This window comes from Chiloscyllium punctatum, chromosome 6 (assembly GCF_047496795.1).
Source record: "Chiloscyllium punctatum isolate Juve2018m chromosome 6, sChiPun1.3, whole genome shotgun sequence".
NCBI classification, from domain to species: Eukaryota; Metazoa; Chordata; class Chondrichthyes; order Orectolobiformes; family Hemiscylliidae; genus Chiloscyllium; species Chiloscyllium punctatum.
In genome coordinates this window covers 62,523,753-62,542,690 of record NC_092744.1, presented here as the reverse complement: position 1 = coordinate 62,542,690, position 18,938 = coordinate 62,523,753, and the positions used below count along the sequence as shown (strand labels likewise).

General features: G+C 37.8%; 1 protein-coding gene across 2 annotated transcripts in view; it reads right to left on the bottom strand.

Annotated features, from left to right (window-relative positions):
* LOC140479021 (ephrin type-A receptor 4) overlaps positions 1 to 18,938 on the bottom strand; it is a 100,068-nt gene that overhangs the window by 26,523 nt on the left and 54,607 nt on the right. For both annotated transcript variants that reach the window (XM_072572791.1, XM_072572792.1), the window contains 4 exons: positions 18,351 to 18,686; positions 2,324 to 2,448; positions 1,439 to 1,598; positions 744 to 855 (listed from right to left, as the gene is read on the bottom strand). In XM_072572791.1, coding sequence (XP_072428892.1) covers positions 744 to 855; positions 1,439 to 1,598; positions 2,324 to 2,448; positions 18,351 to 18,686 — 733 coding nt within the window. The remainder of the gene's footprint in view (positions 1 to 743; positions 856 to 1,438; positions 1,599 to 2,323; positions 2,449 to 18,350; positions 18,687 to 18,938) is intronic.

Here is an 18,938-nt window from a genome sequence, read left to right as displayed (position 1 = left end):
CCCAAATTTATGCAGTAATATCTTTCAAGAAAGATCACTGGATTGTAATTCTATGGCAAATGGTTGCTTCCAATTTAGTATCTTTAAGCTTTTCTGGTTCAGATCAGCTTTCTAACAGAGACCAGGCAATGAGCACCCCATGTGGAAACACCCTAGATATTTTACAGCTGTTCCCATTGGTGCCATGTAGTTTTCATGCTCTGAGGTTATTTTTGACGTGAGTCAAGATGATCTCAAACATACCTGATCTTGTCATGTTTTTCTATTCACCTCCCTCCATGGTTTATTTTGATTGGTACTGTATTACTGGACTTTTAAATGTTTACTTTTAAGCTTTGAAAATGTCCAGAAATTCGAACATCCTTTAAATTGTGAGGTGGCATCTCAGGCAACTTTTGAGCAATTGTGCCAATAAGTATGTTTTTCAGTATTGATTAAAGATACTTTTGCTTTGAATTCTAATTCAGGAGCAGTGGTGATATAATGGCCTCCCAGAGCTCTCCCTCATTTATAATACCACTTAGAGCCATCTTCTTTGAGAAACTGAGCAAGAAGCAAAGCCACTGAATCCAGGCTCAGTTCACAAGGCCCATGGGAATGTATATTTTCTCTGCTGCTTGAGAGGGAGGGAAAGGGCTTTTGCATAATGAATGGGAAGGTGTACACCTTCAATTCTATGGTAGATCTGAATTTCCAGCTGCAGTAGATCTTTTGCTCCGTACTTGTAAAGAATAATGTCTTACCTCCTGCTTATAATGAAGGCTGAGATCAGAATCACCAGTAGAACTGCACTGCCAGCCACAGACACAAGCAACACAGTCGGGCTGGCACCATCCCCAATGATAGCTGATGGAGCTGGGAACAAACAGAGAAAGGTACAGGAGTTTCTTAATAGACAGATCTCATCATAGGGCACACAAAGTAAAACATTAATTATGGAGACACTTCCTTTTAATCTATACAGGTGCCCTGATGTTAGAAATTGAACTGAACTAAACATTATTATGTTAGGTCCTCCTGTTGAGAAATGAATGTCCTCATCTGTTACAGGTTAAATCTGACCTATTGTATTAAGCAAAACTGATCTCATCCAGAGCAAGGGTAGAATGTTAAGGTCAGTCTTGAACTCCGTCAGTTAAAGAGATGAGAACAAATCAGCAATAGTTCGGCTACCATTAACTATTCACAAATCCCTGCCAGAAAGTCCAAGTCTGCTGCTGGCAGGTTTAGCTTCAGCTGTGATGCTTGCATAGCTGAATAACCAGCTGGCCATTCATTGCCTGGGGTTACATATGGTAATCAGGTTTTTAAGCAAGGGTTGAATGGATGCTGTCCACACATCTATACTCTACTTGATTCAACAAATATGTTTAAATCTAAATTTGAAAATCGCTGAAGAATATCAATGAAACTGACAGAAATGATTTCTGTTTAATACCTGAGTTTGTTATAAACTGAAATGGGGCACTGAAATCACCATATCCTGCAGCAGTTCGTGCACGAACATGAAACATGTAGGCTGTTAAGGGGTTCAGACCCTTGATTTCTGTGTTCCTTGAGAAAGTTTTAACAATTCTGTAACTGCGTTCATTCTGATCCTGTATAAAAATATAAATCACTGTGTTAGAAGGGAAACAGTTAAAACAATGAGCTGGTACTCACATCGAGAATAAAAGACTCTAGTTTTGCCTTCAGGATATGCGCACATCAGAGAAGAAAGGGGATGTCCTGTGTTTACTGCTCAGTGTGCTTGTTAGTGCTCCATTCATAAAGACAAAGCCAAATAGAAGACACGGCCTCTGTAAAGACTGATTTTACAAGATGTATAGAATGGACAATGCAGAAAAGGCAGCTGTAAGAAATCTACATTATAACTGGAGTTTTTCAAGTGAAGAGCTATTAAACTGTAAATACCAGTTGGAAATTTACTGACACAACCTGCAGTTTATAATGGAACCACAAATGGTAGAGGTGACTTTATTAAACAGCAATGTATTGTTAGATGCTACATTTGTTATTAAGTTTAACTCTCCCTTGATGTTAACAAGAACTTTGAATGGGAAAAAAAAACATTTAGAAGGGCCGGAGATCTTAGATGTGCAAGTACAAAAGAGCTTTGATGGGCCAAGAAGCCCCCTTCTGCCCTGTATTATTTGACGTTTCTCTATAATGTAGACAGTTTCATATGTTTAAAATCACACAATACCAGGTTACAGGCCAACAGGTTTATTCGGAAGCCCTGCTGTTCTGTAATTTTTAACTTTGTACACCCCAGTCCAACACCAGCACCTCCAAATCCTTTCATGTGTTGATCGCCACTGACCTTTTCATAGTACTTGATCTCGTATTCTAGAATTACACCATTTGGCCGCTCAGGTTCTGGCCAAACCAATGTAACCCCATGTCTTGTTATTTCCTTTGCTTGTATTAGACCAACTGAAGATGGAGCTGTGTGGAATAAATGCGCCAGTTAACCAACTTATAAAGAAAAACACCCTTGATACAACTAATCCTTTATACACTCTAATCATTGTGGAGGAATTTAATTTTTAAAAGTAAATAATTTCATTACAACAAATGTGTATAAAACTTATTTTATTGTATGGGCAGGTTTCCAGACAGGCTTGTTAATGAAAAGATTAACTTGTAAACTCCACATCACAATGTCGTTTCCTGAAATGTTTTGTGATTTGTGAATCTTTGTACATACCTAAAGATGTTGATATCAGGAATTAATAAGGGAACAGAATGCTAGTGCTGCATTAAAGAAGGAATTGACATGCTGTGCTTTTAAGAATGTTATTATTTTTAATCAACTTGATCAGGCAATATTATGACACACCCTCAGGATCAGTGGAATTTAAGCCTGGACATCCTGGTCCAGAGGTAGGGCCACTACCACTATGTGCCAAGATCCCTACTTTAAAGAATATGATCCATACAAGAATGCCATTCACAGGTTAATTCATCAACATGGCTTTCTGAAGCTCATGTAAATGAATTTTCATTGATTGCAAATTGATTTCTCCTGGTCAGAAGAGGTTTAGCCTTTGCTGTTACTTGTCAGAATCACTAGACGTATTGATGAACAGAGATTGACCAACATTAGTCTAAGAGCCTCAGTTTTTTTCATCAAAAGCATGCTGGCATTGAATTCAATTTCTCCGAGTTGACCAAAGTTCATCTACTTCCAGACTGAAGTAAACAGAGAGCAATTGTCAGAGCTTCCTAAACCAAATATTCTTGACACAATCTTATCAAAAGCACGGGTGGTGAGAAAAAAGTAGCCTAACTAAGCAAATGTTAAGTTAATCAACAGGATTCACACTACAAATAGTAATAGAAATCTGTAACTTTTGTCATGTTTCAGACACAATATTTTCTAAGCTGGGAGTACCATCATTACCAATGTACTTATAAATTTTCAAGTTGAGAACTATCTCCACGTACTTTGGTAGAGAGCTATCAAGCAAACATTTATCTCATCTATAACAACAACAGAAATATCCTGCTTTAGAGAAAGGAAAATCAATTTCCGTTCCCAAATCTTGTTTATTAGTACATGATATATGCTGGAACTGGTATGGCCTGTCTGTGACAACTTCATGTTTGAATTTTACTGCCGAAAAATAGCCACTTAAAGTATAGTACCCAAAATCTCACCCTTCAGTCAAAAGTCAACGCCTGGAGAGGGGATGGGGGAAAAAAATTGACCCAGAAGAAATCAAATGTAAAAAGATGAGGCACTGAAATCTGTGTTTGCAACTGCTTATAGCGAATATGCACCCCCACCTCCATCCCCACCAATAACCGCTGCCACTGCTTGTGTTGTACTCCCCATGTCTTGCAAGAAATCTGCCCTGAGATGGTCTGAAGTAAAATCTTGGGTGATGGTATGCGATGATTAGCTGCTGGCTGGAACATACCATTCCAGTGTTTCATTTCAACAAAATGTAGCACAGCCTTGGAATTTTCACTTTGTTGTGTCCAATGCTCTTCCACTCTGTCCAGATGTGAACAAACTCTTTGACTAGATTCAATTCCTCAATGATCTGCTATTCTACACGCCTCAGTAGTTTTATTGCTGTCCTCCTGACCTGAACCCAAGCACTTCCAGTACTGAAGAACAGCTTTGTTCTATGTGGCAAGTTCTATTATGCAATTTTCAAGGTATCCAAGAATCAGAAGCAGTTGAAGTTACCTAAGAAACCAAAGTATAGAAATAAAACAACAGATCCATTAAAACCATAAAAGCAAAAGTTGCTGGAAAAGCTCAGCAGGTCCGGCAGTATATGGGAAGAGTAACCAGAGTTAACATTTCGGGTCTGGTGACCCTTCCTCAGAACTGGACCGGAACCAAAACATTAACCCTGACTTCTCTTAACCAGAAGCTGACAGACCCACTGAGCTTTTCCAGAGGTTTCTGTTTTTGTTTCTGAATTACAGCATCCACAATTCTTTTGGTAATCCATTAAATAAACCAAAATAAGATAGAAATAGTTGCAAAAGTTGGATCCTTGTTGCTTGTAAACGAATAAAGCCAAATGTATAATAATTCATTTTTAAATTCTGGAACACACTTAGATTACTGTTTGTTTTCGTTTTTATGGTTAAAGATAGTTTCTTTTGCCATGGTAAAACCACTGGCAACAGTGGACAGCTGGCAACCAGACTGCCTTTATGGGAACATGGGAGATCTCACAAATGGTCAACTGAATGGTTCTGGACGTTGAATCCCAGCAAAACCTACTCATGATATGGCAGAAAGAAGCGGATAGGCCCTGAACTTTGGGGCATTATTTCCAGCATCAAACTTTTTTTTGATCTAAATTGATGAGTCTTAGGACAGGTAAAGCTACACAGGCTTGTGTTATTTCAAGCAGACTCACCTTATAGTTCAGTGGATTTAAAATAGACAAGCAGGAGGAACATAGCAAGCAAGCAAGCCAGCCAGCATCAGGAGATGGAGAACTCGACGTTTCAGGTACAACCCTTCTTCAGGAATAATCTTTCTTTATATCTGAAACTTCGACTTCTTCAACTCCTGATGCTGCCTGGCTTGCTGTGTTCCTCCAGCCTCCTGCTGGTCTACTTTTGATTCCAGCATCTGCAGTTTTTTTTCGTCTCTAACAGTGGATTTAAACAGCAGATAACACTTCACTTCAAATATAGCTTAGGTTATTCACTTCAATGACACTTTAATTGAAACTATGGGTTATGCACCATGAGACATAGTTTTCAGAACCAACATTATTTAGGTTGGAACTTTGCAAAAACAGTTTTATTTCATTTAGTTGGAAACAGAATTGGAGCTCAAGTTAACTTTACTGTAATGATGAGCTGGAAAGCATTCAGTTTATATTATGCACAGCAGCAGTTCATTTGCTAAACAGAAATGACATTATTTTCAATTTCAGACATTAATCTTCAAGTGGCTTTTGCATTCCAGTATTAAAATGTACTTCTACCAAGCAAAGTGCTGTTGATTTGTTTCTGCCAATTCTCTCCATTAAATGTAATATATTTTCTTAAAATCGGGTAATGAAGACTTATGGCCTGCCAAGAGAAACATGTATTTCCTTCAGAGTCAGCCTCGACTCAACTAAATATCAAAACAAAGCATTCTGCTGGAAAGCAATTTGTAGGTGACACGTTTTTAAAGAACTGCTGCATTTTCAATATGTGTTGGGCTGTCTCTCATTATTTAACCGTGTAAGCATTTTTTAAAATGTTAACTGAACAAAATAAAATCAAACAGCAAGGTCGGAAAAAATGTTGCTTAAAATCAGATCACAAATTCATGAAATGTTTCAATTTCTAAATATAATTGCAATTTATTGAACTGAACTGACTATAAACCAAGCAGTAAGGAGTTAATCTATTACTGCACCTTTCAGTCAAGAAATACAACCCATCGATCATTTTGCTGGAACCACTGTTCTGTTCCAGTAAATAGATTTGGTCGAAATATGTCATCTGTACTTCTAATGTGTTATGGCTATCTTTAACAATTAAGCACTGCCATTTGTGTTTTCAAATCAATCACGTCAAAACAGATCAGCAAAAATGAATTTGAGAACCTCTTGGGACATTGGAAAGTGTACAACAATTTGGGATTTTACTGTGATTGAACATCACAAGGCTAGAAACAGCTGGTTTTAGCAATTTTCATGTTGCTTAACTGGTGTTCCCTAGTAATTCTTCTGTATCTTATGTTAATTCCTGTGATTCTTTGTACGTTACATATTGTCAACTTACAACAGGGGTGGGGTGGGGTGAGCTCCAAAAGTGACAGATTGAAGTGCTTTGATGACTTAAAGTACAAAGATAAACCTAAGGCTATCTCTAAATATTATTAGAACCACTCCAGATTATGCTGCTGCTTTTATCACAGCATCCCTACAGTGCAGAAGTAGGCCATTCGGCCCATCAAGTCCATACGGACCGCCTGAAGAGCATCCCACCCAGACCCACCCCTCTACCTTATTCCTGTAATCCTCCATTTCCCATGGTCAGTCACAGAGTCTACATATCCCTGGACACTGTGGATAATTTAGCATGGCCAAACCACCAAACTTAGACATCTTTGGGAGGAAACCGGAGCACCTGGTGGAAACCATGCAGACACAGGGAGAACGTGCAAACTCCGCACAGTCAGTCACCTGAAGATGGTATTGAACCTGGATTCATGCTGCTGTGAGGGAGCAGTGCTAACCACTGAGCCACTGTGCCACCCCATTCTTACTTAATTTGATGACTATTAAATTGCCCAGCAAATAAATCTTTATTTATGAAAACCTTAGCTTTTGCATGTCATAACTGAAAGGTACTTTCTTTTATTCAGTGAGGTTAGCTGATGGTAAATGCATTGTTCTTCATACACTGCTAAAGGACCCAACACATCAGATTAAAGAGCCACTGAAATATGAATCTTAATCTGTCAGTTTAAGATTGTGTCAGTCTGTAAAGTAGATGTGGGAAACATTTATTCTATTATTATTCAGCCAAGGCTGACAAATTATTTATCAACTGAGGCTTTGGAGAAGAACAGTGTCGATTTTTTTTTCAAAAAAAGGAAATCAGCAGAGTCCAATATTCCTAAAAACGACATGTAACTATTAAATTGTTGGAGCATTCTTTGTATTTGCTAAAATGCTTCAAATCAGGGGGAAAAAATGAAGTTTTGAACACCTTAATGAATTTAAACACGATAGTAATCGTATTCTGAATACGTGTTGAGACTTACAATGGAGAAAAGTTGACTGTGAACTAGCTGACTTGAACCAGGTCACTTTTAAAAAAAAATTAATCTTGCAGTGATAGCATGCAACCAGTGGTCTTAGTAAACAGCCAGCGGGACTTTTACTGATCAGGAGTAAGTCCTGCCACCTGGCTCTGCCGTCTCTTGTTCTCCTAGAACTCAGCAGGTGGCACTGCTGTGATAGCAGGAAATTACTGGGATGACAAAGACATGGCTACTAGAGAGAGGTGGGTCAGGGTTTTTTGGATGGGGGAGGGATTAGGGAGGGTCTAGGTTTTGGAATCCAGGTGGGGAGGTACAATATGCAGTGCCACCAAAGACCACAGGGAACACCCTGAACAATGTGTTTGCTTCCATTCCCACCTGTTTAACAAAGTTGTTTAAAAACAGTAGCTTTGCCACTCTTGCTCATCTGCCCATGTCCACACGAACTGCGCTAATGGCAGGGCACACCTCAAAGCCAGATCAATTGGCTTGTTATCAAGCTCAGCTGTCCATTATGTTTTTTTTAAATAGAGGTTGAAATACTGACTCTGGCCACCCACTTTATTATAATAACTGTGTCAGGAGTGGGCAGAAAGGTAATGGTCGATCCTTCAATCATAGATTCTGCTCTTCATACACTGCTAAAGGACCCAACACATCAGCATTAAAGAGCCACTGAAATATGAATCTTAATCTGTCAGTTTAAGATTGTGTCAGTCTGTAAAGTAGATGTGGGAAACATTTATTCTATTATTATTCAGCCAAGGCTGACAAATTATTTATCAACTGAGGCTTTGGAGAAGAACAGTGTCGATTTTTTTTTCAAAAAAAGGAAATCAGCAGAGTCCAATATTCCTAAAAACGACATGTAACTATTAAATTGCTGGAGCATTCTTTGTATTTGCTAAAATGCTTCAAATCAGGGGAAAAAAATGAAGTTTTGAACACCTTAATGAATTTAAACACGATAGTAATCGTATTCTGAATACGAGTTGAGACTTACAATGGAGAAAAGTTGACTGTGAACTAGCTGACTTGAACCAGGTCACTTTTTAAAAAAATTAATCTTGCAGTGATAGCATGCAACCAGTGGTCTTAGTAAACAGCCAGCGGGACTTTTACTGATCAGGAGTAAGTCCTGCCACCTGGCTCTGCCGTCTCTTGTTCTCCTAGAACTCAGCAGGTAGCACTGCTGTGATAGCAGGAAATTACTGGGATGACAAAGACATGGCTACTAGACAGAGGTGGGTCAGGGTATTTTGGATGGGGGAGGGATTAGGGAGGGTCTAGGTTTTGGAATCCAGGTGGGGAGGTACAATATGGAGTGCCACCAAAAACCACAGGGAACACCCTGAACAATGTGTTCGCTTTCATTCCCACCTTTTTAACAAAGTTGTATAAAAACAGTAGCTTTGCCACTCTTGCTCATCTGCCCATGTCCACACGAACTGCGCTAATGGCAGGGCACACCTCAAAGCCAGATCAATTGGCTTGTTATCAAGCTCAGCTGTCCATTATGTTTTTTTTTAAATAGAGGTTGAAATACTGACTCTGGCCACCCACTTTATTATAATAACTGTGTCAGGAGTGGGCAGAAAGGTATTGGTCGATCCATCAATCATAGATTCTGCAGAAACAACATGCCCAGCAGAGGGCTGTAAAAATCCAACTTTATATTTCTAGAAAGAACGACCAAATATCCAGACTTGGAGTATTATTCTAAATAATGTTAAAGATATAAAATAAATTCAATTGTTTCCAAAACGAGTGTTCATTTCAACTACCAATTCAATCATGTAAAAAGGAAAGCCTGGGCCTGGTTCTAATTCACAAATTAAGAATAATAATAACTCTGTGACATCTGAAACTAAATGCCTTAGGATGTTTTTGCTACATTTAAACCATTATAGAAATACATATTGTTGTTGTAGTACTGCATCAGGAAATGGGATGGGGGCTTTGAGTTAGCTCGAACTTTTTTCTTGCTCTTTTTGAGGTAAACATCCCAAAATCTGCAGATGGGGACTGATTAGGCTAAAACTCCTTAATCTTTTAAGTGTGGAATGCCTTAATGGCTGTTTGGTTAACCTGTTTTCCTATTTGTTGTATGCAGGGTCAAGTGGTTGCTAAAGGACACGTCGGGTCAGAAATACTGCTTGTGAAAACAAGTAAACCAGGTTAACCTTTAAAAGCGAATTGTTACCTGGGTTTCAGCATGCACACCTCAAATGTGTATGCCAATCCAAACAGGACAGCTTTTCGTTTTGTACTTTAAATGGATTGGGTATGCTAATAACTGTGATCCACAGGGAGTCCAAACAATTCTGGTTAAACTTTTATCAACAAAGCACCAGTACCCATTTCAGCACTCTGTTGGTATGAATAATCTGTAATCTTTAGACAAAATAACCGTTTCTAAGAACTTAAGCTGTGGTTCACAAAAAAAATCTAAAATGACAGATTTATTAGAATACAGAGATTATCATTGATTTCACATTTGCCTTAAACCTTTCATAGGATCTGGGAAACATGTCTTTATTGCCACAAGAGCAGAGAGCAAATGTCTTTACTGTCACTCAGTCTCAGGAAATGAGCAAAGCAGCTATTCATCAGGTATCTACACTATCTACATCAGGTATAATTACTTGGCCAATGTAGGATAGTAATCGTAAAATCAGGAATGTCTCCCTGAGGAATACTAATTCAAGGCCAGATCTGTTTTGGAATAGAGCCAATAGAGCCAATGAAGCAAAAAAAAGAGCTAAAACCCTGTTTTGGCAGTTTGCTAATACTATTTCCCTAACAAATGCCCAATGCAAAAGAGTCCACACAAAATGAACCAACCAGTCATGTCTTGTTCTTAAGAACACCAAGAAGTGCACTTAGTACACAAATGTGTCAGCTTTTATTCTTCCCTGTGTTTGCTTAGCATAGATTGTTTACTGCCTTTAAAAAAACTGTTCGGAAATTACTACAGAAATGTATTTTTTTGTGAAAATTGAGCTATGATTAAAGAAAGGTGAAAGTATGAGAATTTAATATAATTCTATATTCAGTGTAAATATTATTTATGAAAGAATAAATTATAATTTAGTATACATGGGTAAGATGTTAAAGTTTGCAATTCAGTCCCCCTGTGTGCCCTTACTTATTATGGTGTGAGGAACCCTCTGCAATATAACCAAATGTTGTACAATAGTTACACTTGGACACAAAAACATTTTTGCATGATGAAAAAAAAAGAAATTGAGCTTGTAACTCTGTAACCCCCCTCTTTAATGATGCCCTATATACTTTGAGAAATGTGATTACTCTTTGCCTGAAACTATCTCACCATCTGTTCTGTTTGCAGTCAAATGACACAGAGCCTTTTATAGGCAATAAAATTTCCATTATGCACCAAGAAATCAAAGATATTTGGAACGAAAGTATGGTGAGATAAATTTGACTGTGAGCTAATTGTCTGGCCCTAGCCTGACTTGATCTGTTCACAGGAAGAAGTGTTGGTGAACTCAAAAGATTATTAATTACTTTCAGCATGTGCTAAGAAGAATTTGTTTCAGAGATGTTCTGATTCTCCAAGCAATGTTCATTGCCAATAACCAAAAGGGAATTTGGAAGTGATTTTGTTTAAAATATTTCCTAGTTTAAAGTTGACTGATTTCCCAGCCTGACTTCTTGCTGACAGAGCAACAGCTTCTTGCATGTGTGCCATGTCACTAGTGTATAAAACCTTTCAGACAATCTTCACAATGAACAAAATTAAGGGTCAAGCAAATGGACTGAGACTTTGGTCAGTGACAGGTTTTAAAGGGTCTTTTTAATATATGAAAGAGGTTCTAAATGTAGAAATCTAGGGCTTCAGGAATAGAATTACACAATATGGGGACCACTTAGCTGAAGGCATGGTCTAAAATAGGAGTGGGTTAGGAGTTAGGGTGGGGATAGTGCAAATCTTCTGGTGACTGACTTTAGCTTTAACCATTGACGACGCTCACCATTCACTAGCAATAACTATTAGTGGGGTTTGTTATGTTTGAACACAATTCCAATTTGTATTTAAAAACCAGTGTGAGATGTACCTCAATTCTACAATGAGTAAATGTGATAATACGTGATGTAATCCTGCTGTGTAATAGATCAGGTTTGAACTAAATTTGAGACCTTTGCTGGATCAGTGGTAAGGATGATTACAGTTGCCTTCAGCGTTTCTCCTCATTTTTTTTAAAGGGTAGAACTTGCTGTAGAATTTCTGCTGTGATACCAATCCAGTGGCATATGCTAGAAAGACCTCTTATGTGGGCAGTGAATAAGGGCAGGATTGCAATCAGCCTTGATGGTCCTCAGACTCATTTTGTCTTGTAATAATCACAACCTAGATTCCCACTGAAAAATTAAGCTTTGGTGCAAGATTCTTGTGGGAGTTTAGTACCTAACACCTGCATCCCAACATGAATTATAGATTTCACATCTGGTTTAGTAGCCTAAAGTGTAAATTTGTCATATGTATTTGCAAGTACAGCATATCATAAAATTTCTGAGTTTTTTAAAAATTTAAAACTTCGTCCGAATTCTTTTTTTAAAATCCCAACCTCTGCCACTGCAGTCAGAAGCTATTTTTAAAAATTCACTCTTAGAAGTGTTTGTTTCTGGCCAGGCCATCTTTTACTGCCCATCTTTAATTGCCCAGAGGAATCAATACTTTGGTGTGTGTCTGGAGTCACATTTAGGTCAAATAAGATAAGGATGGCAGTTTCCTTCCCTAAAGTATATTGGTGAACCACATAGGGTTTTCCCCACAATTAACAATGATTTCACTGTCATCATTAAAGTCTTAATTCCAGATTCATCTGCAATGACAGGATTTGAGCCTCTGTTCTCCAAAACAATTTCTGAGTGTCTGGATTAATAGTCTAGTGATAATACCACTAAAGCATTGCATCTGCTGTTCATAAGTCTTATTCCATTTACAGAAGAGATTTTGGTTCTCACCACTGCTCCTTTTGTTTTCCTCACTAACTGTAAGGAGACTCTTGTTCTTCCTTGACTCTACCTAATTTACCAAGCTGGGAATTAGAAATGGTGATGTGTAACCTATCCCTCATTCTATTCATCAAGATGAAGAGTCTCTTGAGCAGAATTTGCACAATTTATTTACCGTATGGACAAATCTTCTAGAGCCTTAACAGTACTACTTATATTTTTGTAGAGTCCTGTGACCACAAAGCTGGATTTTGTTTTAGCAATATGAACAGAAAGTCCATATTCTTCAATGGGCATTAATCAAGAACAATGGAATCGACTAAGGACTATGACATGGCCTATCCAATTGAGTCAGACTGAAGTCAATGCAACTGAATAATGGTGGGAATGTAGAACAAGTTAAACAGCAATTCCACATGCTTTGCATCTTCACCCATGTCCAACTTTATTTCTAATAAACCTTTGTTTGAACGCTGTTAACTTTAGAATTTTTATTCATTTATTCATGAGGCATGGGCATCACTGGCTAGGTTCCTGATGAAGGACTCTTGCCCTAAACGTCAATTCTCCTGCTCCTCAGATGCTGCCTGAACTGCTGTGCTTTTCGAGCACCACACTCTCGACTCTGATCTCCTGCATCTGCAGTCCTCACTTTCTCCCAGCACTTGTTGTCTATTATGAATTGCCCTGGAGGAGGTGGTGGCATGTTGCACTCTTAAACCACTGCAGTCACTGGGGTACATTCACCCACAGGCCTGTCAGAAAGGTCCTGCCAGGAATTTGACAGTGGAAAAATATGGCATTAGGGAGGCATTTCGAGTCAGGGATGGTTACTGACTTGGAGGCGAACTTGCTGGTGATTGTGTTCTTGCAACTGCCGTTCTTTCACTTATAAGGTGTAGGGGCCACAGGTTTGGAAGGGCCTTGGTGAATTACTGTAATGCATATTGCAGAAGGAGCACTTTGCTCATACTGTGCACTGGTGGTGAAAGAAGCAAATGTTGAAGGCTGTGGTTGGGGCACTAATCTTATGGAGTGCTTGGTCCTGAATGGGATCAAGCTTCTTGTTGAATTGCCTTCCAAGAAAATGGAGAAAGAATACCATCACATTCCTGACTTGTGTCTTGTAACTACATGTATATAGTTAACTCTCTCCATAATATTTGCCTCCCCTCTCTGCTCCCAAATTGTTGAACCATACAACCATACACACAGAAGACAGTCATTCAGCCCACTGTAGTCATGCTAACAGTTTGAAAGAGCTATCTAATCATTTGCATTCCAATGTTTTTTCCTCATAGCCTTGCAAGTTTTTCCTTTCCAATGCCCTGTTGTAAATTACTATTGAATCTGCTTCAACTAAATTGTAACCTGATTTAAACACAGAAACACACTGCACAGGCATCACCACTCCTTTCAAAGTTACCCCATCCCTGCCCCTCAAAGTTGCTCTGTCAATGATGTAATAAATACATTTATGTTTGCATTGGATATGTCTAATTACTGATTTGACTATAGCTATTTCCCAGAGATGATAGCTGGTGGAGATTCATGCAGGCCAACAAAAGCAAAGTAATTTCCCTGACCTCTAATTTTGATGCCAGTGTTTAAAGTGAGTTTATAAAAAGGTGTGCCTGTTGTTATTAGAGAGATAGTCCTCTGGCAAATGGTGCAATGCCCATTGTTACCAACATACTAGCAATGTGAACATGCAGTAAAACACCCTGTAGTTGTATCAGTTTCACAGCTTTGTCAATGCGAAAATGCTAAGGAGTGTCTCATCTAATTCTAATCTTTGACAATGCATATTTAAATGCAGCTAAGTCTTATTTTGCAATCTGCCTTCATCCTGCAAATTTCCAAGATTAGATCATTATAATTAATTGTGGATTATAAAGTGTATATAAACACTAAATTGAACTTGTTCCCTAGTTTGTTGAAGAAAAGGTTTACACACCTTATATAGCATATTATATAAGTGGCATATAAAGTAAACGTATTCATTGCTACAGTTAAAAATAACATCTCTCATTGCATCTAAAGTTGTTTGATTGATACAAATAATTTTTTGGATTGAAAATGGCCTTTTCGCTGTATCTACTTTACAGACCTGCCTGATTTCCCCTTAGGTTAATTAAGCTTACCCCATAAAGCATTTCCAATACTGTTACAAATTTATTAACATTTCCCTGTCAGTTATTTGGAAGATAGTATGTCAAAAAAAAATCAATACAGGGATCAGAAAGCTAATTCAACTATACAAAATAAATTTTAATTAACTTATTGAAAACTACCATAATGTTCAGTTTATCTCTGTTATTGCAATTGTTGCACTTATGTGCTACAGCAAAATCAATTTTGCAAAACATTTAAAAACTATAATGATCTAAAAGAATGTTGTAGTTATGAGGCAATGGAGTGAAGAAAGATCAAACATTGACTGTAAGACAATTTTACTAGAAGAGAGAGAGTGACACTTAGCATTTTTTAGTGGTCAAAATCACTTGCAGGTAAAAAGAATATTTATTTGGTAATTCCAACCATTTTTGTGACTCTTACATTTCTTCAGGCTTGTGGCCTCCTACCAAACAAGGCATGTCCTGTACTCTCTCAAAATTTGTAGACCTGATTCTATGACACAATGCTTGAAAAGGTGCTGGTTCCAGTTTTACTCCATCTAGAGATAATTCTGTGATGTCAGAGACACAATATCATAAAATGCAATTTTTCATCAATTGTTATTTATTTCAATTTTTTCATTAGATATGGGAACATATTTGTGGACTACGCATGCTTTTGAACCTGTTCTGCCATTCAACAAGGTCAAAGCTGTTGTGGTTTCAAATCCACCTTCCTGTAGACACCCTTTTCCTTCCCTAACAGAATCCTTGATGGCCTTGTCCATCAAAATCTAACTCTGCTGTAAATACATTCTAAGTAAGCGCTAAATTGTATTATTAACTAGGTCTCAAGTCCAATTACATAAGGTTTTTGTCCAAGGGGCCATTCTCCAGATTGCTGACAGGAACATGGAAGCACCACAAGAAAGTTCAATCCTTTGGGATTCCATCAGTGATATGAAAATGACTTGAATTCATGCAGCAGTGGATTGATCGGAGGTAACTTCGAGCACACTGTCAACATTTTAACTGCTGTGCATGATGGGACAACCAGTGTAACTTTAACACAGATTCTACACAAAACATTGTAAAGAGCCAGGAATACTTCACATCCATTTACTGTGAAAGCAGATGTCAGCTGTGTTTCCATTGGCTGAGATCACTCTTCTGTTTACGCTTGGGATCCTGTTCAGAGGCAGCCAGTAAAGGAAAAGGTTATTGCCATTCCTTCTGCTAAACCCCATGGAACTTGCTCCCCATCCCTAACAGTGCAATTACTCCCCCTACCAAAGTTCAACTTCCAATTTGCTAAAATGAGATCCACAACATTGCCAGATGGTCCATGTTTTGTGCCAGTTTCTGCATCTATTGTTAAGTCCAAGAATTGTATAATTGCTTCCTCAAGGACACCTAATCTTAATTTGCACAATGTTATATGCAATTATGCTCCAGATTTGTGATATACAGTACATGAAGTAAAACCAGCTCCACATTTACACACTAGCTGCCCATAATAAAGATTTCACCTAAAGGATGCAAATATTTGTGAGCTGCATTTCCTTAGCTTCACAAGAGATGGTCCTCAGGGGACATTCAATCCCATTCAATAGCTATAATCCAATTAGTTTAAACCAGTTAACACTGATGATTGGAATTTGGATACTAGGCAGTTTTGATGGTGATGACAATGGAATTAACTTTTTCAAATGTACCTTAACTTTTAATACTTTGGAAAATAGAGGAAGGGCAAACCTACAGGAAATAATACAGAAGGATATACAAGATTAACATTTATTCAAAATTATACCATGAAAACAAAAGTACTACTCCATGCAGTGCAGCGCCTCAACACTTGAACTGTCATAACATTCAATATCTGTGAAAAAAAGCACTTCACATAGAAAATTACACAACTGCATTATTCTTCCAAATATAGTCACTTTGTTTGCTGTCAGTTGTTCAGTTTGGATCTCAAGAGATTAGAATCTTTGCCCCAGCAATACAATACAAAACTAGGTTCTGTCACAGCATGAAGGTGCAGTCTCACAGATTTTTATCTCCCAGAATCTGACCTGAAAAAAATGTAACAGCATAAAGACAGTTCATATTTCTTCCTACTTGTATTTGGAGATACATCACTGGCTGGCTCTGAAGTTAGCTGTTGAAAGTCATGCTGGAGCCTGATTTAGCTTTAGGTCAGTCTGACCAAGAAAACCTTGGACTCCTGCAACTGTCAAACTCTGCGTAAGACTGTTCAGTTTCCTGTCAATGCATTTATCAAAGTGCTGTAAAAATGGAAGAAAATCATTCCCCATTTTCCTGCTGAGGCCTTGAAATACTAGACAGGATTTTGTATGTCTTCTTACAAGGGTAAATATACTGGAGTCCAGATTGATCAATTACTTGGTACATGTCTGCATATACTTCAAATTTCACCATGTTACCCCCTTTAATAGTTATAGTGAGCAGGTAAAAAACTATAAGAAGTCAACACCATCATGTTTTCACATTCCAGTTGCTCAAATAACAATGGAAAACTAATTTCCTGCAATAATCATAATATATTTGTATTAAATATTCAATCTGCATTACAATATTCTAGAAGACTTGATGTCCAAGGTTTTGCATATCACTGCTATGATTAAAATCTTTCCTCTCAAAATCCTATCAGTTGGTATTCACTCAACTCTATACTGAGGCCAACAATTAAAACAGTCTTCACCTCAATGCCAGGAATGATAGATGGCCACTATTGCAGAATTATGCTCGTTTCACTGAAGTAATGCCTAGGCACCTTAGAAAGAACCTTTCAGGAAAATCCAACTTTAGACTAATTGATTTCCCTACCACAAAAATGCGATCTTGATTTTATTTTTTTTAAAAGTGATCAATCTGTTTCTGCACAGTTGTTTTTCAAAACAATCTGTTTAAAATTATAACTGTTGGCTGTACTCTCTGCAAGGTAAACCACATCAAGTAACTGGAGCAGTCTAGACAGTATACAATCAATAAAAAATTGATACTTGCATTATTGAGCTTGCATGAAAAGCACGAAGTACTCCCAGGACATGCTTGGAGATAGTATTTAAAGTAACTGCATTGCTTTGAATTTATAAATGGAGGATAGAAAACCATTGAAGCGTTTCACAAACAAGCAGTTAGATGTATTCATAGTTTTGGTCCTTGTTCAAGTGAGGCTTGAAAATAAATTATAGTTTAAGCTATAATTGCGGGTTTTGAGTGTGGCTCATTTAAGCAGAAAGAGAACTTTATGTTCATGTTCCCTGCTTTAGGAGAATATATTTATTATTATTTTTGAATCTGTAACAGTATTACTGGTTAATAATTCAAATCAGTGGCCACACCATTAAGATTCATAATATTGTGAGGTCAAGATTCTTTACTGAATGCATGGGTCAAGGATTATTCTACTGAATACCAAATAACTCACTTTTAAAAATGCAGTCGAACTGGGAGTCTGGCAACTTATTGCATTTCCTTTTGTCTTTCAGATCTGGGTTTAAATGTGGCTCAAATTGATGGGTTAAATGTCTTTACTTGTTATTGGACTATATGGAATGAGTTTGTGAACTGTGAATATATTTAACTGTGCAAAATTGTTTCTGACTAGTAATCTCATTCCAGTTATAGGATGTTTGGATCAATGTCAAATTGGCATTGCTCTGAGGTTGGAACAGACATGTATTGATGGAACAGTGCATGAAGAACATTAATGTACATCTCTAGCTGGCCAGGGAATGCCTGGTGTTGCTCAGTGAATACCTGACTAGAGATGCACGTTTTCTCAGTACTGAATCAAAAGCCTTCCCCCTTAACAAGCACAAAAAGTTTCATAAAGAACTCCATTAAGTTTTGAACATTTCTAATGTGACCTCAGGCACAGTGAAAATACTTCTGGCGATACTTCTCAAATGCAAAATGGCTAAAATGTCAAATAATACTGTAGCAATTATGAAAATTAAGTAATTTCGCAGACTTACCTGCTTGGTTGGTTGTGACAGTGACTAAGGCAGATTGGTCATGGCTGGGATTCGAATTTGTTACTCCATTTACTGCAAAAACTTCAAAGGTGTAATTGGTGTGAGCCTGAAGATCAGTGATGGAAACCTTGGTATTCTTCAAGCCAGTCTGCTGAGGGATGAAATGAATCCCACTCCCACAAGGATGACAACGGCTGAGGTCATTGGTGCATTTCTTACAGATAACATTGTAGGTAACGTCGTGCCTGCCTCCATTGTTCTGGGGAGGACTCCACTCCAGGATCACAGACGTTTCATTGATGTTGGAAATCAAATTCAGTGGTGCAGAGGGTGGTCCTGGTTAGAGTGGAAAAATCCAGTGAATGACAACTTTATTGTGTTTGAAAAATTTGATACAATATTCAATCCATCTAATCATTTTTAAGGCTCTTAAGGGCACTTATTGAAAATAAATCACTGTCAAATATTTTCAAACACAGACATGAAGCTTATTTTTAATCATCTTGGTTGCTGTACTTCCTTCCAGTTTATTCATATTAACCTGGTTATCTTGGATTTCTAAACTTGATGTAATGGCCATGGGCAAAA